General features: G+C 39.4%; 1 protein-coding gene across 2 annotated transcripts in view; it reads left to right on the forward strand.

The window, feature by feature from the left end:
• The first annotated feature begins 71 nt into the window (after positions 1-71).
• Positions 72-25175, forward strand: part of POLR1A (RNA polymerase I subunit A) — a 39621-nt gene continuing 14517 nt past the window's right edge. Inside the window, exons 1-26 of one of the 2 annotated variants that reach the window (XM_075499538.1) lie at positions 72-195; positions 1427-1631; positions 3425-3574; positions 3665-3772; positions 4710-4795; positions 4903-5012; positions 7099-7185; positions 7864-7966; positions 8440-8602; positions 9940-10113; positions 10318-10440; positions 11266-11493; positions 13153-13407; positions 13759-13950; positions 14778-14921; positions 15380-15563; positions 17570-17652; positions 17776-17934; positions 18270-18368; positions 19279-19431; positions 19624-19706; positions 20507-20672; positions 21198-21419; positions 22935-23149; positions 23804-23971; positions 24897-25032. In XM_075499538.1, coding sequence (XP_075355653.1) covers positions 119-195; positions 1427-1631; positions 3425-3574; positions 3665-3772; positions 4710-4795; positions 4903-5012; positions 7099-7185; positions 7864-7966; positions 8440-8602; positions 9940-10113; positions 10318-10440; positions 11266-11493; positions 13153-13407; positions 13759-13950; positions 14778-14921; positions 15380-15563; positions 17570-17652; positions 17776-17934; positions 18270-18368; positions 19279-19431; positions 19624-19706; positions 20507-20672; positions 21198-21419; positions 22935-23149; positions 23804-23971; positions 24897-25032 — 3873 coding nt within the window. In that variant the 5' untranslated portion in view covers positions 72-118. Of the gene's footprint in view, positions 196-631; positions 956-1426; positions 1632-3424; positions 3575-3664; positions 3773-4709; positions 4796-4902; positions 5013-7098; positions 7186-7863; positions 7967-8439; positions 8603-9939; positions 10114-10317; positions 10441-11265; positions 11494-13152; positions 13408-13758; positions 13951-14777; positions 14922-15379; positions 15564-17569; positions 17653-17775; positions 17935-18269; positions 18369-19278; positions 19432-19623; positions 19707-20506; positions 20673-21197; positions 21420-22934; positions 23150-23803; positions 23972-24896; positions 25033-25175 lie in introns of those variants that run through there. The other variant, XM_075499539.1, reaches the window with a different exon arrangement.

A 25175-nucleotide genomic window follows, 5' to 3' on the forward strand; every position in this document is an offset into this window, starting at 1 on the left:
GTACCGCCCGGCCCCGCCTGTCCCCCGCCGCCGGCACCGCGTGGTGGTTCCCGTGGCGCAGCAGCGTCGGCTGCAGAGAGGGACGAAGTGTCGGCCGGGGAAGACTCGCTCCTTCACAATGAGGCCGCCGAAAGTAGTGCCATGGCGGCGGCTGGTTGGGGTCTCCTTCGGGATGTACACGGCCGAGGAGATCAGGTGAGGATCTACGGCAGGCGATGGGTTGTCCTCTTCCCCCGCCTTGTGGGTGCTGTTGAGGACTACAACTCCCGGCGTGCCCTGCGCCAGAACGCCGGCAGGCCTCGGCGGGCTGTAGGCGCGCGGCCTGCTGGGACATGCAGTCTTGCTGCGTCGTGGCCCTCACCAGCTACTGGGATGGCGGCAGCTGAGTACCCCCCTTTTTTTGAGGTTTAGGGGGCTGCTGGACTCTCTGTGGGGCTCTCGGACCCATTGCGTGGCCTGGAGCCGCTGGAAGTCTTGGAGCAGTGGGGAAAGGCTGTGGGGCCGGGGAGAGGTGGTGGTGGTGGTGGGATTCCTTGTGTGGGACTGAGGAGGGTGGTACGAAAGGGTCTATGAGGAGGCAGGGAGGCGGCCTCGGTCCTCTGAGGAGAGCCCCTCCCTGGCAAGGGAGTCGGGGGGAGCGTGGCCATTGCCGTGTGCTGCCAGGGGCAGAGGCTGTGGGGTGCAGCATCAACTCACTTGGTGAGGGCGAAGGCTGCGCCTCTCTTGGGGGGCCTCCCCTGAGGGGGTGTGTTGCTTTCCCCACGTCCCCTGAACCTCAGCACCAGCAGCAGGGCCTGCCGGAGCCTGAAGAAGCCCTGTGCTGGTAAGGTTGGGCTTGTTCCTTGGTGGGCACACTCCTGGAAACCTGGCCTGGGATCTGATCCTGAGTGCCCAGCACAGAAGAGACCTTGCTGGTTTCGGCGAGGGGAAAATGTTCAGATATTTTAGCACCAGCGTAAGTATTGCAGAGCTGAGATCTTTGTTGCAGAGGTTTTTTTGCAGCTTTTGCCAGCAAATTGTCTCTCCTGGAGTTCTAGAGAGCTGTCAGCATTTCTTTAGTGTTGGTGTGATGTTAGCATTGCGTATAGTTAAGGATGTAAGGCTGTTGTCGTCTAGGTGTTTTTGTTGTTTTTATACTTCCCCCACTGCTTGAGAGGACAGACAGACAAAATTACCTGACTTCTTAGTATAATGGCTGAAGATGTAGAAGAAATATTTACTGTGCTATGAATGATAGTACTCAGATGATGAAGTTAATGATACAGAAATGCCTGTCGCATGCACAAAGTACTCTCAAAAACATATTTCCATCAATTAAAAAAAAAAATCATATAGATACTAAATGTCACTGCTTGTTGTACCATTCAAGTGCATATCATGTGGCTGTTTGCTGCCACTGATTTTTGTTCTTTTCTTTCAACTTCAGGAAGCTGAGTGTAAAACTCATAACAAATCCTCAGTATTTGGATAATGTGGGAAATCCAGCCATTAACGGACTGTACGACTTGGCTTTGGGACCTCCAGACTCCAAAGAAGTGTGTGCAACTTGCATGCAGAACTTCAGCAACTGCCCTGGCCATTTTGGCCATATAGAACTGCCTGTGACTGTCTACAACCCCCTGTTTTTTGATGTATGTATGCTTAATTATTGTCTTGCTGGTGAAATGGGTGATGGTGCTCAAGCCGTCATACAGTTTGTAGTCCTTGAAAATAATAAAGGTGCCAAGATCTGTTTTCTGTCTAAGTGTAATAACAGCAAATGTAGTAGAAAAAGTTTGTTGTGTCATGATGGTTCAATACCAATAGACTCCTTAGACTTTTGCAAAATACACACTTTGTTGTAACTATTTTTTTACTTAATATTGATGAACAAGAGAGGGGGAATGTTGATCACTAAACTATGTGACTGACTGTAGGGTCTCATGCCTTAATTAAATGGATGGCACAGTAAAAACTACCAATTGTTTCCTTTAAACAACTACTGCAACTGTACATGAACAGCTACCTACTTTTATCCTAGGAACTCCAAGTGCTTCCTGGACATTCAGGGCTTGTTTTTGCTCTGAATAGCTGTGTTGTACATTCTGCCCAATAGGTCCTCTTATTCCAGAATAATTTAGACTAGAAAACTGGATCAACGTGGATAGAACCCAGCAACCTATCCAGTAATAGACTGAGTGATGTAACATGTGTGCCAAGTAAATCGAGGAATATAGCATTGTAAGTTTGGTGGCAGCAGAGAGTTGAAAAATTCTAAGCTATATAGAAATCCATCAGTCATTTTAATTAAAAAAAAAAGGCTCTCAAGAAGATTTCTTGCATCTGGAAGTCAGGCACATGTGCTTCTCACAGCTTTACAACTGTTGCATTTACATGATATATGGAATACCTAACGTAGAGCAGAGATTTCACTTGGTGTGCATCTTTCAGGACAGGTGTTATAAGCTTATTTTGAAAGCTACTGGTGATGGTCAAACCGCACGTTTCTCCTAAGTGCTTCATGTGGGTGTTTTTTCAAAGGGTCCTCTTTTAAATATAAAAGGATTCCTGGCTGTAAGGGTAGGATTTGCCTTATTTTGGTCTTCTGAAAGTTAGATGCGTAATCTGATTGTACTTTTTAGCTCTTTCTGGAGTCTGAGGAGTGGGGCTATTTGCAGAGGAAGATTCATATAGCCTATAACAGGAACCTGAGCTGGGGTGAATTTCCCTCCTGATGTGCCGATCTCCCCCATTTACAGTAGCTTGCTCCTGCATAGGCTGTTAATTGAGACTAAAAACCTCACTATCAGATGACTGAAGTTAGATGACGTCCATCCCACTTCTAGTCTTGTCCCAGCTTTGACGTAAAATACTTGAATTTGTCCAAGGAATAAAATCATGCAACGGTAATTCCTAGCCTTCAGGCCACTGGTGCTGTGTGCAGCTAGAGTGAATTGTGTGCAGAGCTATGCTGAGTAATAAAAAGCACTGATATTTTCCCAAAGCTTGAGGAGAATGTGGTTGCATGAAGAATCTTGAGGGACACTGATAGTGCTTGTGACCAGAACGTTTCATTTTACTAGTGTGGAGTTTTGGGTACCACATTCTCCTTTATGGGACAAGCTGTTAGAGTAATCACAGTGCTATGTAAGAGCAGCCTTGGTCCTAGAGTTGCTGTAGATATGACAGGCTTTTCTTCTTGTCTCCTGTATCTGTTATGTAGATGGCCTGCAGATAGTTTGTCTACGGATCATGCTTTCCATATGAGTTTGTGTGGTTGAAATAATTTTTTTTTCAGTCTAATTCTTTATGATTAAATTTAATAATTAGTCTAATTTCTCAGTTATAGTAGCACTTTCTTTACGTTCAAACAAATCTACCTACTTGCTTGCCGTGCAAGCTAGTATATCTACCAGGATAACGCTTTTCCCCCTTTTCTTTCCAGAAATTATACCTTCTAATTCGAGGTTCTTGTTTAAATTGTCACATGCTGACATGTACTCGAGCTGTGGTTCACTTACTGCTAAGTCAGCTGAAGGTTCTGGAAAAAGGGTTACTTCATGCCGTCCACGATCTTGAAGTCATTCTGAACAGGGCAAGTACTGTGTATTTCTCCATTCCTTTTTGAGTTCATAGTCCTGTAACTATAGAGCTATCCCAATTTGTTTTATTCTGTTTCTTTTAGTTTTTAGAGCAATGTGCAGATGCAACAGCTTCAGAAATTGAAGAAGAGTTAAATCACCATGTTCATGAAATATTACAAAGTCATCAAATAAGAGATCACTGTTCAAATGTAAGTACAATCAGTGCTTTCCTGGGATCTCAGGTTTTGTCCTTTTAAAGTAGTAGTGTGCAGAAGAAGGTCTGTCCTTGACTATGTAGACTCTAGATTTTGTCCCAGAGTTCTGAACTGTGTTATGTTTAGAGGGCTTTCTGGGTGAAATGTCTGAAATGAAGCTTAAAAAGTTTTTTCTTTCATGTTAGAGTAACTATTAGCTTTCTGGAAAATACACTTTATGAAGGGAAATGTTTTGTTTGTGTAAATATGATATAAAAATAATCTGATACTGCTGTCAGTACATTACCTACAGATGTTGATACCTCTGTATGATGCTCTCTGTATGAACTGCAGAACATTTTTTGAGAACTCGTGCATCCAGAAAATTTGCAGAATTACTTACAGTGAAATTTTTAGAATTATGTGATAGTAATTGAATTCTCATTTCCATTTAAATGCAGTTTAATGTACATTGTTAGTTAAAGGAAAATACTAGTAAAGAAGTTATTTAAAGGTCTAACATCTTAGAGCAGATTTCTTTATAAGCCAAGTTTGATTCCTTAATCACTTGTTTCAAAACTAACCTTGAGCACTTTGGAAATCATACATTCATGAGCAGTCAAAAGAAGTGATTTGTATCATTCTGCCTTCTTAAATCATCATTAGAGAAAAGCTTTAAAATTTAGTACTGACTTGAAAAATAAAGACTATTTATGTAATAAATTGAAAAAGGAGGGTGGTGAGCATTGAGGGGTGTATGTTTCCAGCGAATATGGGAAGATGATGGAAGAACACTAGAGATCAAGGCATGAATTAAATCAATACAAGGATGTGTGTGCATTGATACTAATAATGTTCGTGTTGATAGTTAACATTAATTATGTAGCATTTAATAATTCTTCATATAAAATACTTTAGATTATTTTTAAGGTTTTTTTTTTTTCTTTATCAGGTAAAAAATGTATGCGAGTGTAGAAATAAACTGATAGCACAGTTCTGGAAAGCACATATGAGTTCAAAGAAATGCCCGAACTGCAAGTAAGTTTAACTACATGAGGAAGTAAATAGCTGGTGTAAAGTCAAATATTGTGAGCATTTGTATTAACTTTTATCTGCCTTTCCTGGTTTTCTTTTTTTCCTTTAAGATCTAGGAGATCACTAGTGCGAAAAGAGCATAACAGCAAGCTGACAGTAACCTATCCTTCTACAGTGTACCATAAGTCAGGAGAGGAAGGCATCCTGGATGAGCCAGCAGGTAAAATATTTGTCTTCTATTCAAATACATTCACACTTATCTTGTATTTAAGGTGCACAGACTCCTCGCAGTGACTGTGCACTTGTGCCTCATGTATAAAAAATTTAAATAAAACAGTAAGCTCAGCAGTAGGGGAGTACCTGACTCCGTTAAATTTCTTTATTTGCAAGCCTTCTTTGCTTTTGCAGCTTTGAGTGTCTGTTTGTACGTCAGGAAAAGAAGCGCAAAAAATATAATCTATGTCAACTCTAATGTGGTTTTGGGACACCGCATTTCTGGTGGGTAGATGATTTTCTGCTAGATTTTTAAATTAGGGGGACTAGATAAAAAATGAGCTGGGGGAAGATGACCAACCTTATTTCAGAATTAAAATTAGGTAATCCTACCTCGTACAGAAGAATTTGCTCTCAAAGAAGACAGAAAAGAAAGTAGGTGACACTTTCCAAGCTTAATTATCCTAGTGTCTGAATCACTTTAAACTTGCCTTTTTCCTCTTCTTGTATCCTTGATCCTTTACACAACCAGGTAAATTGAAGTGGATTTGTGTGTGTTATTTAACCCTTAGAAAAGATTTGTAAATAGAGCTTATTCTGTTTGTAGTCTGTGGTTTTAAATACTGGGTTAAATCTCTGTAGTTGTGCCTGGAGAAGCATGATGTCAGTGATGGGTTTTCAAGTGGAAAGATCGGATCTCTGCTTTAGCATCCTATCCATAATACATTGAAGAAGTTTGGGTATCCCAATAGTGACAACTATGATTTCGCTCCATGAAATTGTAGGCTAATATTTTGGGCTTTTTATCTGAGCCCCTTTAGGACTGTCCAAGGCTTGGGGGTGTGTTTTATTATGCTAGTGATGAAAATAGTTGTTATGGAGGGTTAGGTGAGTTGCCAGAATTGGAATACCTTGCCTCACCACAGAAAGCTTTAAAACCAGGCATATTCTCGCAGTCTCTGTTACTATTCACAGCTGAAGTACAGATAAGAAATACCTTCCTCCTGTCAGTGTTCAAAAACCAAGGCTGTAACACCTCTTGGTTACTTTAATTACATTCAAGTCTTATATCTTCTGAAATGGAATGGAGTCTACAGTTATGTACATTTTGCATAGCCTGTGCCATGGTTGCTCATTGTATTGAATCTTGTAGGGAGTACTTTTAACCTTGGCATTGATGCATTCATGTTTAGGGGATGGAATGGTTTTCTATGTGAAGGAATGGAGAACTGAAGTTTCAGTGTGGAAAAATCTGGATTTCTGGACTTAAGCATAAAGAACAGTAGGAAACTTCAGCTGTGGTCATGGGAGAATTGTTTTACCTCAAGCCCCTGGGTCATGAGGGGCTGGCCTGCAAGAGCAGTGGAAATTGAGACCTAAAATCTCTGGCTTTAAAAAAAAAAAAAAGATCTTTCTTCTTTTCAATAGCAAAACCACATGTTTTCTTTCCTCACCAAAATACAGCTAGCCCAGACTCTAACGTATAATATAGATGGATTGCTAATTGTCGCTATTGTCTCATCCACTTGGGTATTTCATGGGAACCTTGATCTCACTGTTAATACTTGAAGGGACATGGTATAGTGGTGTTCTTGGTAGTGTTAGGTTTACAGTGGGACTCGGATGATCTTAAAGGTCTTTTCCAACCTATACGATTCTGTGATTCTGTGAATCCTACTTCTGTGTTCACCAGCTGCAGGTTGACTCTTGATTTGTGTTTTGGTCAGTGGATGAGATAATTTGAAGAAGGGGTCCAGCTTGCTATTAATCAAATAAAGCGTACACTTTAGATGTTAAAGTTGAGTTTTGTTTCAATTACTTATATAGATATCCATTAGTCACAGAAATGGCTTATTTTTTCCATACTGGGAAGGCTCTTACTTTAGTTAATTTCATATCCCCAAAACAAACATGTTGATATTTTAATGTAGATGTCAACCAGTATATTTTGTATGTATTTCCATTCCTTCTTTGAGCTGGAAGCACTTATCATTGTGAGAAAAAAAAACCCTTTCAAAGTTACCTCTTGTGATTGATTTTTTTTTTTTTAATATTTTGTTTTATTTTTTTTATTTTTACTTTTTATTTTTCAGCTATTGATGAGAGCCAGTTAGGGAAGAGAGGATACCTGACACCAATGACTGCCAAGGAATACATCCTGGCTCTGTGGAAGAATGAAGGTAATTGTTGTTAAGAGCAACGTTACTTTGTTTTCGGTATCATTTAGTGGACAATGTCTGCAAATGTTGCCGTATGAACTCCTTGTCAAGTCTTTGCCTTTTGCCTTAAGGGCTCCTGGCTGCAAGATAGATTTTGTGACAGGAGGACTGGTAGCTAGTGAATGCAGGGAGCTGAATTCAATGAATGGTTTGATTAGCTATTCTCAGATTGTGGCTCCCCACAAATCATGATTGTTGTTTACAGAGAATTTAATGTTCGTATGGGGCTGCACCTAATATTCCCCACAGTTACATTGGTTAAAGACTGAGAATGTATTTAGCGGTCTCTTCTTTTGAGTTCCCTGTACTCTAAATCTGTCTGCAGTTGCCAGGAAAAACCAAAGCAGTTTCATGTATCAGTCACAGCTAGTAGCTGGAAACTGTTTCTTCCTGCTGTTTTGCTTTTTTCTTTTGCTGTACTCTATATTTCTGTTCAGAGTTGTTTCTAAAAAAACATGTATGTGACCAAAAAGAACAATGGCAAATCTTTCTCAAAATAAATGTTTTTATTTTAAACAAGCTCACTAGTATTTAATTTAGCAGATGCTTTTGGCTTGATTGACTAAATGCATCTGGGGGTTTGGATTCCCAAACAATAGCAGTGATAATGAGTTTATCTTTTCTATTGTATCTTTTTAGGTTTCTTTTTGCGTTATCTCTTCTCTGGGATGGATCCCCATGAGAGTTCGGGATTCAGTCCAGACATGTTTTTTTTAGATCTACTTGTGGTTCCACCTTCAAGGTAAAATTTCCCAAAAAAACTTTTGTAGAAATCATGGGGTTCAGCACATACTTTTTGCAGGAGTCCGAGATGCAAACAGCTATATTACAGACACTGGTCTGCTAAAGTGTCAGTGGAGTGTTTTAAAAAAAAAAAAAAAAAAAAATCACAGCAGTAAGTGATGATAAGTTTCATTATAACGTCAAATGAGTTTGTTAAAGGACTGAAATAATAATTATGAAAAAAATGTATTTTAGTATTAATATTTAAAATTATTACAGAATACTCTAATTGTATAGTACTGGTGGAATTTCTCGTTAAGGAATCATTCCTCTTTTATGACTGTCACAGTATAATATATGAATTTTTAAATGCTCACTGTTAGCTTATAGGGATTGTTTTTCATGCATTGAAGACTTAGCTTAGAATGTTTGAGGTTTATCATGCTATTTTTGGTGGCTTTAATCTTGTAAAGTAATTTTGTTCTGCGGTAGGTATCGTCCCATAAATCGTGTTGGAGACCGACTGTTTACAAATGGTCAGACAGTGAACTTGCAGGCTGTCATGAAAGACGCCAAAATGATCCGGAAGCTCTTGGTTTTCATGGCAAAAGAACAATGTCAGCCAATAAAAATTGCAGAAGAAGAAATCCAAACAGTAAGAGTTGCTGGTTATCTTATTCTTTGCTTTTTGGATATGTGGGTCGAGTTCAGGTAGGCTCCTGCTTGAACTGTTCCAATAACAGTTTTTGTCTGGGCTGTTGAAGTATGTGCTGTTGGAAATGTTCTCCATAGCTTTTTTTTTTTTTTCCTTCCCCCTTCCCCCCTCATGCCTCTTTCCATTCACCTGCTTGGTGCAAAAGGAAGAACATTTTACACAGACTCCTTTAGTCATGGTTTTTGTATTAGATTACTGTATGTGAGACATAACGGGCTCCTGTTACTAGAGAATAAAATATGTACAGCACAAACAGTTCACAATAAAACTCTTCCGGCACCTCATCGAATGAAAAATGATGGGGGGGAAAAAGCAACTTTATCTTCTAAGCCTAGTAGAGCCAGTTGTGATCGTGGTTATTTTTGACCATTGATGTCTAAATAGAACCAGAAAATTCACAAATAAAGGTAATTAGTAACAATGCTTGTTTACTACCAACCCGCTCACATGGTCATATAGTGGTAAATAATAACATATGTCACCATGCTTCTTTTCATATTAGTTCATGAATTGTATTATTGAGGGTTCTTTGATACTGGACTTAGTTTCAGGTGAACTTGATTTACATCTTAAGTGTAAAACACTTTGAAAACATTTTTAGTTACTCAGAATTTAGCCACTAGGTGGAGATACATTCTGAAAACATTTGACATGACAGAAGGTTAACACGTTTCAGATGTGACTGGTATACCAACTTTTAGACTGTGAAAACAAAGTGATGTAGGTGATAAAAGCTCTTGGATTTTCATTATTTTTATCTTAAGAATAGGACTGGTAGCACAGTGATTTGTAGCACAGGCTGACTGACCAGAAACATCTAATTTGGAAAGAGGACTGTCACTTACCAGGAGATGATTAATTAGCAATTGTCTGTTAAAATCCCACTGGGATATATAGCTGTGATGTTTGGAAATCATAGAATCATGTAGGTTGGAAAAGGCCTTTAGGATCATCGAGTCCAAGTGTAAACCTAACACTGCCAAGTCCACCACATAGAATCATAGAATCATTTAGATCTCCCATCCAAGTGAGTTTCTAAAGCTTTGACAGCAGACCTGTCTGAGGCACTTGGTTGTATTAATTTGAAAGTTACATTTACATTGTTAATATTGTGGGATTTTTCTTGTTTGTTTTTGTTTGTTTGTTTTTAAATTTGGTGTCTTTAATGAGGTGCAAAAGTGGCCAGTGTTTCATTTGCTGTTTAATACTGTAATTTCAGCCTAGTAAATAGAAGGTATTTTTTGTTAAGTCCAAGTTTCTAATTTCTATTTCTGTAGGAGACAGGAGAGAATAATGAACCTCTGGACCATTCTGTCCTGACAATGATTCCAGGACAGACCATTGCAGATAAGCTGTACAACGCTTGGATTCGTCTTCAGAGCCATGTCAACATTGTATTTGATAGTGACATGGACAAACTAATGACAGAAAAATACCCTGGTATTCGTCAGGTGGGTAGCAGGCAGAATCTGAGAGACTCTGGACTTTGTGTGTCACAGACAGTTAAGAGAAGTTGATGGCATAAGAAAAAAGTGGAATATTTGTGGTTAGTATGTAGGCATTTTCATGATACTCATCACTGTAATATCTGGAGAATCTGTCTGATGTTGCATGCTTTCATGTTTTAATCATTAACTTAACTTCTGTTTTCAAAGCTATTAGAGAAAAAGGAAGGATTGTTCCGCAAGCACATGATGGGAAAGCGCGTGGATTTTGCTGCTCGATCAGTCATTTGCCCCGATATGTACATTGGTACCAATGAGATTGGCATTCCTATGGTAAGAAGAAATAAAGGAGTCGTTCTTTTTGGTGCAGCTGGGGACTGAACTACACTGTAACATTTTCAGCTACATAGCAAGCAGTTTAAAATGTAGAGATTTTCTGACTCATCTGGACTCTTTCCTCCCCAGTGTATCATAGCTGTGTGTCACCACTGTGTGTTAATAAAGAAGGAGCATTGAAGAGCAAGAAATTCTTACCATTATACTGAACACCACATCTGGGAAAGAGGATTAAAAAAAAAGAAAAAGCTGTACTTGCTTCCTGGGATTATGAATTAGTGCAAACTTTATAAGTAGATCCTGTTTCTCCTGTGGTCCTTGTGCAGTGTATCTTGTAACAGCTATGGCAGCCTTTAAGAAAAGGCCATAATAACGTCACCAACTTCATTCATGCTTAATGATTTTTAACCGCACAGAGATGACACCAAGCCTGAAGTTGAGCTTTTCATTATATCATCTTTTCTGCTTGCCTGTCTGCAAATAGTAGACCTGGTGATAATGGGCTGTTTCTCTGTATTTGTCTGCAGATTGTGTTTATTTGCAGAATCTAAAATGATGCTTTGTTTTTTTTAATTGCTAATTGAGTTTTCTACTGCAGTAGAAAATCATAAAAAGGACATCATTTCTATTCTTATGGTAGAGGATTTTAAAACAGAAATGTATTTATTTGGCATGACAGTAGAATGAGAAGATGCATCCAAGAGTAATTTATGTTTATATTGTATGAGTTAACGTTTGACACTGTTTTCTCAGTGACTTAGTACTGTTTTAAGCCAAAGTTGAACAACTAGCTATTTCTCTCCTCTTTTCCCTCCTGTCTAGGTATTTGCTACCAAACTGACTTACCCTCAGCCAGTCACTCCCTGGAATGTCAAAGAGCTGAGGCAGGCTGTCATAAATGGCCCAAAGGTTCACCCTGGGGCCTCCATGGTCATTAATGAAGATGGATCTCGTACAGTGTTGAGTGCAAGCAGCCTGACCCAGAGGGAAGCCATAGCTAAGCAGCTCCTCACTCCTTCTTCAGGCGCGCCCCAGACAGGACTGAAGATTGTGAGTATGACAAAGGCCTTCTTGGAGCCCTCCTACACCTGTGGAGTTTTTTTAAAATAAGAATACTGCTGTCCTTGCTAGTGATTCCAATGGGCCTGCTCACAAAGACTCCCAGGGCAGGGTTATTTTGTCTTTCAGTAGGTGGCTGAGAAAAAGTTGGGGAGGGGCAGTGGTGGTGGGAAGAAAAGCTTGGTACTTTTTCAAATTCTAAAAACCATTTTTCCATCCTGAATTTTACTCTTCTCTTAATAAGCAGCGAGTGGCATTCATCTTGCCAAGATGCGAAGTAGTTTTTCTTTTGCAGCTGACTATTCTTGGGAAGTCTTAGCAGTATGGAAGATAAAATATTGCTTTCATTTTATGCTTTTATGTCCCCCTGCCTCCCTGTCCTTCTCAGCAAACTCTATCTTTTTTTTTTTCCTCTTCTTTTGAAATATTAAATAGGTTCTGTATTTGGAGCAGTTTTTTGGTAGTAGTTCTGAAGGCTGAAATTCAGTGTGCTTGTAGAGTAGGTACAACACAAGCAGTTGATGTGACATGTCTTCCAGGAGTGGGGTGCCCGTGTGTATGTACGAAGTAGAGTCCTCCGTTCTGTCAGCCGTGCTGGTAGTGGCACCGACCAGGGGAGGAGTAGTCTGTGTTTTAGCGCTGACTGCTGTAACCTGGGATCCATCAGCATCTCTTTTTACAGATGACAAAACAAGAAACAACGACACTGATATCCATCTGTTTGTACAGATATTAACATTTGTGAAATGCTTAGTGTTTGTATCAGTTGTTTCTTCAGAGCTGCTGGAGGGTTTGAGTTCTCTGTGCTACAGCTTAATCGACCTTTGAAACTTGTTAATAACTGTATCTCTGTCCCTTGCAAGAGTTGAGAACTTACTATTTAGCTGCTAGAGCAAGAGTTTTGGTGATGGTCTTTGGTTTTGGTCTTTTCACAATGTCTGTTATGTATACCCCTGTCTCTAATAGAGGCATGGTAGAGATTTAAGACTATTTCTGTAATGTCAGTTCTCTCAGAACCCGTCGCAGAGGTAAACATAATAGTATTTAGACTGTACAAACAGCTTCTCATACTCTTGTTGATAACCATTTAAATGGACATACGGGTGTTACTGACAGAGACATTAAAATGAGACTGTTTTGAGAGACTTTGTTCTAGATAAGAATATATTGTGTTGTACTCAAACCTGGAATTATAACTGGGAGATCCCTGGCCTCTGCTTCAGCTGCTGGGTCATATTCTAGGATGTCCAGTGCTGGGTGTATGGTGACAGGTATTATCAATTCAGCCCAGTGAGCTTCGGATAAATAGTTTATTTTCTCATTTACAAATGGCATAATTTTCTTTTTCATTCTTTGATCCCTATATTGCCAAGGGAGAGGAGAGACTGGTAGAGTGTGGCTTGCATGCTGTTAACTTGGTTTGATCACTGTGGTTTGTGGGAATTAATGGAGGATACGCAGCGTTAGTGTGTGGTTTGTTGGAGAGCAGAGGGCATTCGGGGCAAGTAGTCTTGATTCTCTTACAAAGTTTTGTGCAGAACGTTAATTCTAGAAAGAAAACGTTTTGGCTATGTGTATATTTTAAGATGCAGTCTTTTCAGAGGCATGCATGGAAATCCCTTATAGGCAGCAACCAAAATTCTCTTGCAGGTATGTCGACATATTAAAAATGGGGACGTCCTTTTACTGAACCGTCAGCCCACTCTTCATAGACCCTCCATCCAAGCTCACCGGGCCCGAATCCTGCCTGGAGAAAAAGTGCTGAGGCTTCACTATGCCAACTGCAAGGCTTACAATGCTGATTTTGACGGTGATGAAATGAACGCCCATTTTCCACAGAGTGAGCTGGGTAGAGCAGAAGCCTACACCTTAGCCTTTACTGATGAACAGTATCTGGTTCCAAAGGTAAGTAAAACTGTCAGATAAATTTATTCCTATGTGAAATCACTTTGTTTGATTTTGTTTTGTTTTGTCTAATGATAAATGAGGTGGATTTTTTTTAATTTATTTTTGAAATTTATTCCTGGTTTCTGTTCTGTCTCCACTTGTGGTTCTCTTTGTCTAAAGAAGGCCCAGCACACACAAACAATCTCATTCCTTTTAATGTCAGTGTCCAGAAGAGATTTGGCAGAGAGTTGTGCTGTGATGACGAGTTCTTTACAAATGACTTTAGTGGTTTTATCCAGCTGGAATAATTTTGGGAGCTGCTAGCACATGACTTATTATCCCCTCTAACCCTTTTTCTTATCTCTTTAGGATGGGAAGCCACTTCCTGGCTTGATCCAGGATCACATGATTTCTGGAGTTAGCATGACAGTCCGGGGCTGCTTTTTCACCAGAGAACAATATATGGAGCTTGTTTACCGAGGACTAACAGACAAAAAAGGAAGAATTAAAATCTTTCCTCCTGCCATTATGAAACCACAGCGATTATGGACAGGAAAGCAGGTAGTTTATGATTTATTGGGTTAAAGAACGCTGGTGGTTCCAAAGCAAGCAGAATGCTAATGTTAAAACCAGTGCCGCTGAGGGTTGCTGAAAAGCCAGATCCCATCATCTAATCAACACCACGTAGATCTTGGTGTGTGTTACTGGAGCTATGAGAGTCGTCTTTCATTTAAAATGACAGTATTAGAATAGTACTTTTACTTGCTGCTCTGAACAGTGTTGCAGATGGAAGTATAATGCTGCATTTTGCAGGCATGGGAGCAGAGAAGGAATTTGTTGATCATGGTAAACTAGGTTATGCCAGTCAGTGCTTTTAAATCTCTGAACTTAAAGGTTGTAGGTAAATGTTCTGGTATTTAACTTTTTGGTTAAGATCATCATTAGGTTGATGTAATATCTGGGAAGCCCAAGTGAACGCTCCATTTTCTACTATTTAAGAGTGTTTAACATTCAATCCAAGTATTACGTCTCATAGCAGAGTAGGGGAAATTCTCTGCTAGTTTTTCAGTTTTTCCTGTAAAACCCAACAGACAATTTTATATATATATATATGTGTGTGTGTTTGTACATACCTATTCATTGGGAAAAATATTTGGTGCCATATGTTTCTGAATAATTATGTCTCAGCTCATTGATCTTTCAAAGGCTAGAGTAGCAAGAGCATATTCCTGTCTTATATACTTCAGATTTCCAAGCTCTTAAAGCTTTGCTGTCAGTGGAAAAAATATGTATAGGATGTTGCTTTTCTCCTCCATGCCAAATTCTTTACATTGAGAAAGGAATACAGGAAATAAATAGTTCCTGCCACTCTTCCTGCTTCTTTATAGGTTGTTTCTACATTGTTAATAAACATAATTCCAGAAAACCACATCCCACTGAATTTGACTGGGAAAGCTAAGATTGGTGGAAGAGCCTGGGTAAAGGCACCTGCAAACAGATATCCAAATCTTGATTTAATGTGTGAATCTCAGGTATGCTGGGGCAGCAACTCTGGCGGTTGGGCTGGACTGTACTGTAATAAAATTGCGTATACAGTAGAGGAATGGGAAGAGAAACAGGTGGATGACAAAGTCCAAAACCAGATATTCAGCAACAGTTACTGCCAGAAGGTGGTGACTAGAGGATAGGCCTAGGGGTTAGGAAAAACTCTGCTGTGCTCCTGACTGATACAGATTCCATCTGTTTTTGTTAGACCATGTGTCTTCATTGTCTGACTTTATAGGTGGAAAAATACAGATGGTGTTAGAAGTTTTATTTCTACTATAAATTCTGGAAGCATAGATAATCTGACCGTATTTAACTGTTTACCAATATGTGGGCTTTTTAAACTTAAACCTGTTTTCATGTAGATTACACAGAAGAACCTGTAGAGATCATAATAAGATGAAAAATTCTGTTTTCCTGAATATAGCTGTGTTTTATTTTTCAGGTTATTATTAGAAATGGGGAATTACTGTGTGGTGTCTTGGACAAAGCTCACTTTGGCAGCTCTGCCTATGGCCTGGTCCATTGTTGCTATGAAATCTATGGGGGTGAAACCAGTGGGAAAGCACTAACATGTCTAGGACGCCTCTTTACTGCTTATCTGCAGCTGTACAGGGGATTTACAATGGGTGAGTAACACAAGGACTAATTCACCAGTGCTGTAGTGCAGCACCTCCTGAGATATAAAACAGACATTGTTGGGCATAATACATCATGCTAAGAGTTCTGTAAATAAAATTTTGCAAGACTGTCCTTGAGTGGGATAGCTGTTTGCCAGCCTTTTTTTTTTTTTTGGTCTCTTTTGTTCTGGTTGGTGCATAGCTGGCCTTCTAAGCATAAAGAGAAAGTATAATCTTAAGTATGTCCATCAAGTTCTGCTTAGTCAAAGTGTACACAGTCTAAATGTTGTCTTGTGTTGAAATTTTGTTTAGATCAAAACCTCCTATGAGTCTTTGTTATTTTTACTTCTCTGAAAAAGAATTGTTGTATAGAAACCAGAACAACTGATAAAGCAAGATGGAAGAACTTTGAGGGGTTATTAATCAAGTCTTGCATATCTCATTCTACTGTAAATCTTTTGGTAAATGTTTGACTGTCATTACGGCTTTGCAAACTCATACAAAAATGCACTTAGCACGCAATAAAAATTTGACCCTTACTGTACTCTCTCTTCTTGCAATAGTTGAAATATTTCAAATTAACATGTAGAGCTTTACAAGATGTTTTTATACTAATGAAATACTTACAGTATGTAGCAGCAGGAGGGTTTAAATTGTCTTTTATCTGAAGGCACCATATGATCACTTAGAGTTACGTAGACACGGTCAGCTGGTAGACAGCAGTAGTGAGGAACCAACAGACTGCTGTGAGCCAAGGAAAAGGGAAGGAGATCTTTTAAAGTGAGGAAGATGATTAATTGGCTGTGAGACACAGAAAATATGTCTTGAGAGCCAGGGTGCAAAAACTAGTTAGGAAAATATAATGACCCTGGGATCACTAGATAGTTAAAACATCAGAAAGAGATGTGGGACTGGAGCAGGAGTCTGGGATTTGGTGAAGATGAGATGATTTGGGACTGAACAAAATGAGACTTTGGGATGAGATGAATGAGGTTCAGGAGAAGGAGATAAAGTAGAAGAGACAAGGTTGTAATGGGAAAAGGAGAGAAGGGCTGGACAGAGAGTGAAAATAGAGGGACATGCGATGGGGCCATAGGCTCCTTTGCCTTGTAAATCTGTGTGCAACTCACTAAAGTGTCCCACTTGTCCCCCTACAACTGCTGTACGCTTAACCTGGGAGGAACCTCTGGAGGTGATCTAATGCAGCTCCCTGCTCAGAGCAAGTCCTGCCAGATGAGCTTGCACAGGCCTATGTCCAGTCAAGTTGTGAATACCTCCAGGGATGGTGATTGTAGGACCTCTCTGGGTCCCTGTGCCAGCATTTGATCATATACATTGTGAACATTTTTTTTCGTCTTGAAGAAAATTTTGTTTCCTTGTATCTTTAAAGGAGAAACACGTCTTTCAGCCTCTCCTCATCCGTCCCGTGCTCCAGCCATTTTAGTGACCATTTTAATGACTTTTGCAGGGCCCCTTACAAATAGCTTACAGGAGTTAGGGTTCCAACCTTTTGATTTGTTTTAAATTGTTGTTCTGCTGGTCCTGTCATCACGAGGGTCTGTATTTTTAGTTTACCTTTTTAAAAAAGCTAGGAAATGACAAATTCTGCAAAGTTCAGCTAATAGGAACTTTGAAGTAGATGGAGGAGAAACAGTGATGTGGCTGGCCTGTAACACATTTGTTTGTGCAAGTGCACCAATTAAGATTTTATAGACATTGTTGAAGTTAAGACTTCTTAAGTTAGGGAGTTGCATTAAGAGTTTTGCACCCTTAATGCTTAGCTTAGTTGATGTTGCATGGTTTTTTTGACAGCCTATGCCTTCTCCCTCAAAAGCCACTCAGTTTTTTTTTTCCTTGTCAAACTGCAGTTAGCCTGATTTTTAACAATTATCGTATCTTTAATTGTGACTTTCTTTTCCAGCTCTTTGCTCTCAAAATCCCTGACACCAAATGTAGTTCCTTCCTCGATTCTTTTTGGTTTTGATCATTATGTGCTCTGTTGCTGTTCTTAACAGGGATTGAAGATATTTTGGTTAAACCTGAAGCAGACTACAAAAGACAAAAAATAATTGAAAAGTCAAGCCAGTGTGGTGTTGAAGTAAGTCTGTCTTGCAGGATTTCCTCCTTCCTGCCCTCCCCCCCAAAAAAAAAAATTTTTGAAATCCTGCCCTGTTTAATCATGCCTGCTTAGCACCTAAAATACCCCATATTTTACTTCCAGGCTGTTAGAGCTGCTCTTAATTTGCCAGAAACAGCATCATGTGAGGAGGTTCAAGGGAAATGGCAGGATGCCCATCTCCGCAAAGACCAGAGGGATTTTAACATGGTTGATGTGAAATTCAAGGAGGAAGTAAACAGTTACAACAATGAAGTTAACAAGGTTGGCATCGAGGCATCTGTGTATACTAATCTTGTTTGGAGCTTTCTTATTAAGGTTAATTTAATGTCGATGAGGGTTGCCTGACTGTTCTGGAGGCTGAAGCTTTCCATCTGTCCTCAGCATGAGGCTTCACATACTGCCTCGCCACCTCAACCTTGTCCTCCCCAAATGAGAAGACAGCTTAATATTCAAGATGCTTTTAAAATTATAAATAGGAATTTTTGTGATTACTCATCATTTCACTTTCTTAAAGCCTTCAACAGGAATTGCTTTGGTTTATTATTTTATTAATAATGGTTTGGTTTTGTTCCCTTCATCCCACCACAACTCTTTAGGTTTGTATGCCCTTTGGTCTCCACAGGAGCTTCCCAGAGAACAATTTGCAATTGATGGTACAGTCAGGAGCCAAAGGATCCACTGTAAATACAATGCAGGTAATGACAGCTAGAATACTTAGCAGCTACATGTGTTGATGTGATTGGTCCTAGAATGTAAGCTATTGAGAAGCTCTTGTGTGGCTATCTAATACCAAAGCAAGATTTTTATTCTTGGCTTTGGGAACAGAGGCCTTTGGCATGGAAAAATTTTAGAAGAATGTAATAAAGACTTCAGTGGGTGATGGAGGAGAGTCAATGTTTATTATAAACTTCTATTTTTGAATCAGTTCTCAGTATATTAGGATTTATAGAAACAGCAGACCTTCTTTTTAGAAGGAATGCTGAAGATTATATAAACAAACCTACTGTAGGAGAAAGGCCAGGAAAAGTTCTTTGTTGGAGACTGACCCCTCTGTTTCCTTTTTCCACTACTGAATAGGAGCAACTAAATCTTACTTTGATTTTGGTAGAAATGGCAAGGATGCTTTTTCATTTTGCCTTCTGCAACACAGACACCAAGCAAGAAACACTATATAAAAAGGCCATCTAAGATTCTGTTTCTGATGAGAGAGAATGACCAAAGCTCAAGAGAGAGAGGGGTTTGGTTTGGTTTTTTTGTTCTTAGTACACTGCTGCGAGGTAGTGAAGGTAACGTAGGGACCTAAAAAATATTTACGATATTTTTAGTTTCATATTTTTTTGTATTAAAATAAACGTACAGAATGAGAATGGAAATGTTAAGGATGAGTCAGGGGGCTGGAATAACTTAAAGACCAGATGAGATCTACAGGCCTTTTCTGCCCATCAGTAGCAAGAACATTTAATGAACATGTCGACATTTAGTTAAAGAATGTTTAGTGAAGGTTTTCATTTTTTTTACCATGTTTTTCAAGAAAAACTGTTGAACTTATGTGAGCAAAAAGTTGGATGGAAAAGTGATGTTTCCTTTTTTCCTGTCCACATTTAGATTTCTTGTTTGCTGGGCCAGATTGAGTTGGAAGGGCGAAGACCCCCACTGATGGCATCTGGCAAATCGCTGCCATGTTTCCAGCCTTATGATTTTTCCCCTAGTTCAGGAGGATTTGTGACTGGAAGATTTCTCACTGGGATCAAACCTTCTGTAAGTTTAATACTGCTTGTGCTTATACTGCAATTTAAATAAATCTTGGTATTTTAATACAGAGTGTCTGCGATTATAGATAAATCAACTTTGTTCACCCTACTTTCATATGTAGCTTTTGAGAAGGAGCATAAATTGCCAATCTTGGTGTACTTCTTGGCAGAACACTGATGGTACTGTGCTTATTTTTAGGAATTCTTCTTTCACTGCATGGCTGGCAGGGAAGGTCTCGTGGACACAGCTGTCAAAACCAGCCGTTCTGGGTACCTACAAAGGTAAGAGGCTTGTTTTAGAATTTGAGCCTGTAAAATGTCCTTTTGTTTGTTTGGGTTTGGTTTTTGTTTTGTTGTTCGTTTGGGTTTTGTTTTTTTTAGAGTCCTGTAGATTGGAAGAAATGCCTGTATTGCTTAGATTAATTTTAATGTACTTGCTTTTTAGAAAAGTGTTTACTGTCTGAGTGTTGAATGTTTGTTCTAAGCCTGACTTTCGAGAGGACTAGATCAAGTGGAACTTTATAATCTCTAACTTATCTCTGGCACATAGCAGCAGCAACTTTTCCTTTTGGAGAAATCTTTTTCCTGGTGCAAGTAAAGATGTACAAATTCCAGGCAACTCTAGTTTTTCTTGGCCACATTGCGTGACCCTTGTCTTTATTCAAGCAACACCTCCAGTATATAGAAGGAGATGGAACTTTTTAATTGTTTCAGAGGGTAGTGAGGGGTTCTAAAGAAGGAATGCCCCCTTCTTTCAGACAATTGTTTAAGAGTGACAGCAGAAATAGAGAGTAATTTTCTATTTCGTTTTAAGTCACTTCAGTCCAAGGAAACTGGAGAGAGCAACATGCAGTAAGCTTTGCAGTATCATTATGCAATTCACCTGTGTGTCGTGTCTGTATGATTTTTGGTTTCCAGAATTCCTGATCAGTCCTTAAGTGCACTTAAGTTATTAATTAAAACAGTATTTTTCATGTTAGAGTTATATCATCCTTGTTGCTTTGTAGCCTCTTAACAGTGGTTTTGGTTTGTGTTTTTTTTCCTTTTTTTTTTTTTTTTTTTTTTTTTATCCTCTGGAACAGGTGTATCATAAAGCATTTGGAAGGACTGGTAGTTCAGTATGATCTGACTGTACGAGATAGTGATGGCAGTGTGGTGCAGTTTCTGTATGGAGAAGATGGGCTTGATATCCCTAAAACTCAGTTCTTACAACCCAAGCAGTTTCCTTTCATTGCAGAAAACTATGAGGTAGAACACCTAAATCTTAAGTATTTATATGGGGTGAAGGGGGAGACTGAAATGCATGGTAAACATCTGGCATATCTGTTAGGGATCCAGTGGCATAGTTGTTTCTCTCAGTCACTCTCAGACTAACCTACATTTTTATTTGCCATTGTATTAAAAATATGGAAGTGAATCTTAAGTCTGTGGCATGATTTAAGCGGTCTCAATTTCAATGGAGCACCAAACGCTCTCCCTATTCTCATCTATTCTAACTCTGCACTTGGATTCAACACAATGACTTTACTCTTCAGTCTGTCAAGTTTGATTAACTGCCTTTTACCAGTACCATCACTACCTATTAAAGAATGGCAATAGTCACATAAAGATATAAGGAGTTTTGTCTCAGCTGGGTTGAAAACCAATTTTGAAAATTGTTTTACAGCAGCTGAACATTTTGAGTGGCAGCAGATGACCTTTTCAGTTTGCTTTGCCTTTTCTGCTACAGTGAGCATAGAGAGAAGAATAATCATACAGGTAACTTTCTTATAGGTAATCCAGAAGACAAACCATCTGGATGAAGCTTTAGCAAAGATGGAGTCTCACCAAGCTAACCAGCAGTTCAAAGCCATTAAAAAGTGGCGAGCCCGGCACCAAAACACTGTGCAAAGAGAAGGAGGTTTTCTGTTGTTTTCCCAAAAGAAAATGGCAAGTGTAAAAGCACGGATTCCAGGAGGAGAAATCAAAAATGGAAGAGATCCTGCTACTTTACAGGTAACACAGAAGCAGTTGAATTGACCGAGCCCATTAAAAAAGTTGCAGAATTCAGTGATTTTTTTTTTTTTTTTTAAATGGCTTTTTATGTCCCAAAGTGTTTCACAGTCTACTTGTACAAGTTACCTTTTGAAGGAATCATGTGTCAGCTGTGTGGGTGATGAAGCTGAGATTCATTTATTAAAACTTGTGGGCCCTAATGTTAGGGCAGAGGCCAAAAATGCTGAGGTAAAACTGGTTTTAGAAAACAGCCCATGTTTGTGGGTGGTTTTGGGGGATTGTTTTTGTTTGGTTTTTTGGTGGTGGGTTGGTTTTTTTTTGGTTTGGGTGTTTTGGTTTTTGTTCTTTTTTTTCATGTACACAGAGTAGACCTGTCTTGGATGGACAGATACCTAGCTGGATGATAGCCTGTTTAAATAGGAGGATCAGAGGGCTGAGCCAGCCCTGCCTAGTGTTTCAAAAAAGTACTCTTGCTTAAGCCTCTTGTACATCAGGGCACTAATCTATATGTTATGGCTTCTAATGAAGGTTGTATGTATGGACACAAAATCCAAGCAGGTGCTGCTTCACAGCATTGCTTTCACAAGGAATTTACCCTGGTAGAATGTGGACAGTTAGCATTAAACTCCAAGTTGAAGGTGTTGAGATATATAACTCTGTTAGTTTGTCTGCAAATGTTATGCCCAATCACTGGTTCATTTATCAGCTATGCTGAATTTGTGTTGCTGCTGGCACTTCAAATGTTCAGAACAGTTTGACTTGGGGATTCATTCACTGTTTGTTCACTTTTTTTTTTTTCTTTCAGTAGGTTAGGCAGATATAGATGCATGTTTATCTCTGTCTCAGTATATTATAAAGCTCAGTGGACAGACTTCCATGTCACAAGCCAATTCCTCCTTCATAAAACAGCAAGACATGTAGAAGATATGTTTAGCTCATTTTCTGTATTGGTTTTTTTTTTTTACGTTGGTATTAACTTTCTTTATGAAATGCAACATTTGAAATGTTACCTGAAAGACTAGCACACTGAAGAATAGAAGTAAAACTGATTAGCATGCACAAGATGCAAGCTATGTTCAAGGTCTCTGCTGGACTATTGTGCTTGAATGTCAACAGCTGAAAATCAGAGGAGGTCCTTTGTCATGCCAGCTTTAGACAGGCGAGGTGGTAGTCAGCTAGAGGTAAAGATTTAAGTATGTCAAGGGGGTTCACTCCCAAGTTAAAAATCATTATTAGAGGGCTGTATTTCACTGATTTCTGTAGTAGTTACTCTGGATAGATAACTCTGACTATTTCAAGCTTGTAAAGAACCTTGAAATCATTTGGGATCAAAAGTGTATCAGAAAATGGAGAATGCCATATTTGTAGCTGAGTTGTTGACTGGTATGTGTTACACCCTTAACTTTTACACAGGTAATCTTTTCCTCCTCCTCTATTGCTTGATTGCTGTGTTATTTAGTTTTGGTCTTACTGTGGATAAACCAGACTGCTTAAAAATCCCCTCTTTATTTTCAGTTATTGAAGATGTGGTATGAACTAGATGAGAAGAAACGGAGAAAGTATCTGAAGAAGACAAATAAGTGTCCTGACCCAAGCCTTGGTGTTTGGCGTCCAGATACTTATTTTGCGTCTGTTTCAGAAACATTTGAAAATGGAGTCGAAGATTATATCAACAAATGGGAATCTGAGAACAGACGAAGCTGTATGAGCCTAGCGCTTCCTTCTGATAGGTAATTACTTCTGTGTCTTTACTACTTTGCACTGAGCCCCCAAAAAAAAAAGAATCTATTTTTGGACTGAGTTTGCTAAAGATGAAAAGTGTTTATCAACTCTTGTTTTTGTTGTGACCTTTGTGAAACAAAGTAGTGGGTTTCACAATGGTTCCTGAAGGCCAAGTGTGCTTAGTGTGCAGTGGAGAGGCCCTGGTTATCTGTTTCTTCCAAACCTGAATTTTCTGTGCTGCTAAGGGCTTTGGCAAAGGCTTTATGGAATAACAGCAACGTATTGCTGTCCCCCTGCATATAAAATAATACTTTACAGTAACAGTTAAAAACCAAAACATGCTCTTGCCTCACCTTGGAGTTAGCGAGGCAGTTAAGATGAGCAAGTGGGAGTAAATGGACTCTCTTTTGACATTCTGGGAATTAGCAGTAGAAGTAAAATATGGTCTGGCCAAGGCCCCAGTTCTGTGTTAATGGGCTGTGTTTGTCAGATCAGATTGGGATAGACAGTTTTACAGTTTCTGGAGTGTATTTATCCATGAGCTACCAGAAGAAATTGGCTGAAAGAGGTAACTTTATTGAACTGAGCAATGTTTCAGTCTCTTCCAAGTTCTTTATTTTATACTACATTGAGCTAAACCTCTTCTTATATCCTGTCTTCAGATTAAAGGATTTGTTGTATTTAAAGTGGCAGCGATCTCTTTGTGACCCAGGAGAAGCTGTGGGTCTTCTTGCAGCTCAGAGTATTGGGGAACCTTCCACCCAGATGACTCTGAACACCTTCCACTTTGCTGGCAGAGGTGAAATGAATGTCACATTGGGTATTCCAAGGTGAGAAAACTGTGTTCTCAATGGGTCCTTTGCTATTTGTGGCACTTGCGTAATAGTGCTTAATCTCACTGGCAGGTATATGTGGAATCTTGAGGGCAAATGATCCTTCAGTTTAATTGTAAATTGTGCCTCTTCAGAACTATTTTAACGTTTTACAATTTTACGGTTGTTTTGGTTCATTTTCCAGATACAAAGTATCTGTGAAGGCTCCTTACTCTTATCTGATGTATAGCAAATGGCTTATTTGTTTCTGTATTTTAGTCAGTACAGTGTAAGCCTAAAGAAATGGTGCTTTGTGGCTTTGCCCTCTGCCAACCTCCTCTTCCCCCTACTAACTTTTAAACTTATTTCTTTCACACACAAAATTCCACTGCAACTATGAAATCTGGCATGTTTAGTATTATTATCGCCTATGTAGAAAGAGACATGTTTTATAGCAGCCAGGTTTCCCCTGGCTCTTCTGTATTGTGACAGTGACTTTATCAGCACATGTGTGTTTACCAGCCAGTCATCAGCTTGTTCTGAGTAACATGGGTGCTGACCCTGGCCTTGTGTGATGCCTTAGGTGGGAGATGGTTGTGTTACTTCAGAGGAGCAGGGGAGGGGGAGAAAGTTTGAGGAGCATACATAATGCATCTGTATGAAACAGGCTTCATTAGTTCTTCGGTTCTTGGAACAACTTATTATCATCTCTAGTCTCTTCCCGTAATTGGGGTGATAACCTAATTGAGGCAGTAGAGCTACTGTTGTGCTGTGCCTGATGAGGAACCAGAAAAGTGAAAAGGAGCAGTGCAGTGGTAACCACAGCATATGACTTTGGTGGAACTGGCAGTTGCTGCATGCTGCCTATTTAAATGAACTCGATATTTATTTGACTGCATAGTGCTTTTATCGCTTAATTTGAAAGATCATTCTTTATTTAAAGGTTGCGGGAAATATTGATGGTAGCCAGTGCAAATATTAAAACGCCAACCATGAGTGTTCCTGTGTTCAATACCAAGAAAGCTCTCAAGAAGGTGAAACAGCTTAAGAAACAGCTCACAAGAGTGTGCTTAGCTGAGGTGAGCCTCCTATTCAGTGTATCCTTTGAGAGTCTGCAAAACAATATTTCCTGTTTGAGCTCATCAGTTAGTCTGGCTTTGTAGCAGTTTCCATTTTTGAAGGCTGACCTGTGGGTGCAAGATGAGCGGGTCCTTTCTTTTCA

Source organism: Mycteria americana, chromosome 4 (genome assembly GCF_035582795.1).
Source record: "Mycteria americana isolate JAX WOST 10 ecotype Jacksonville Zoo and Gardens chromosome 4, USCA_MyAme_1.0, whole genome shotgun sequence".
Taxonomy (NCBI): domain Eukaryota; kingdom Metazoa; phylum Chordata; class Aves; order Ciconiiformes; family Ciconiidae; genus Mycteria; species Mycteria americana.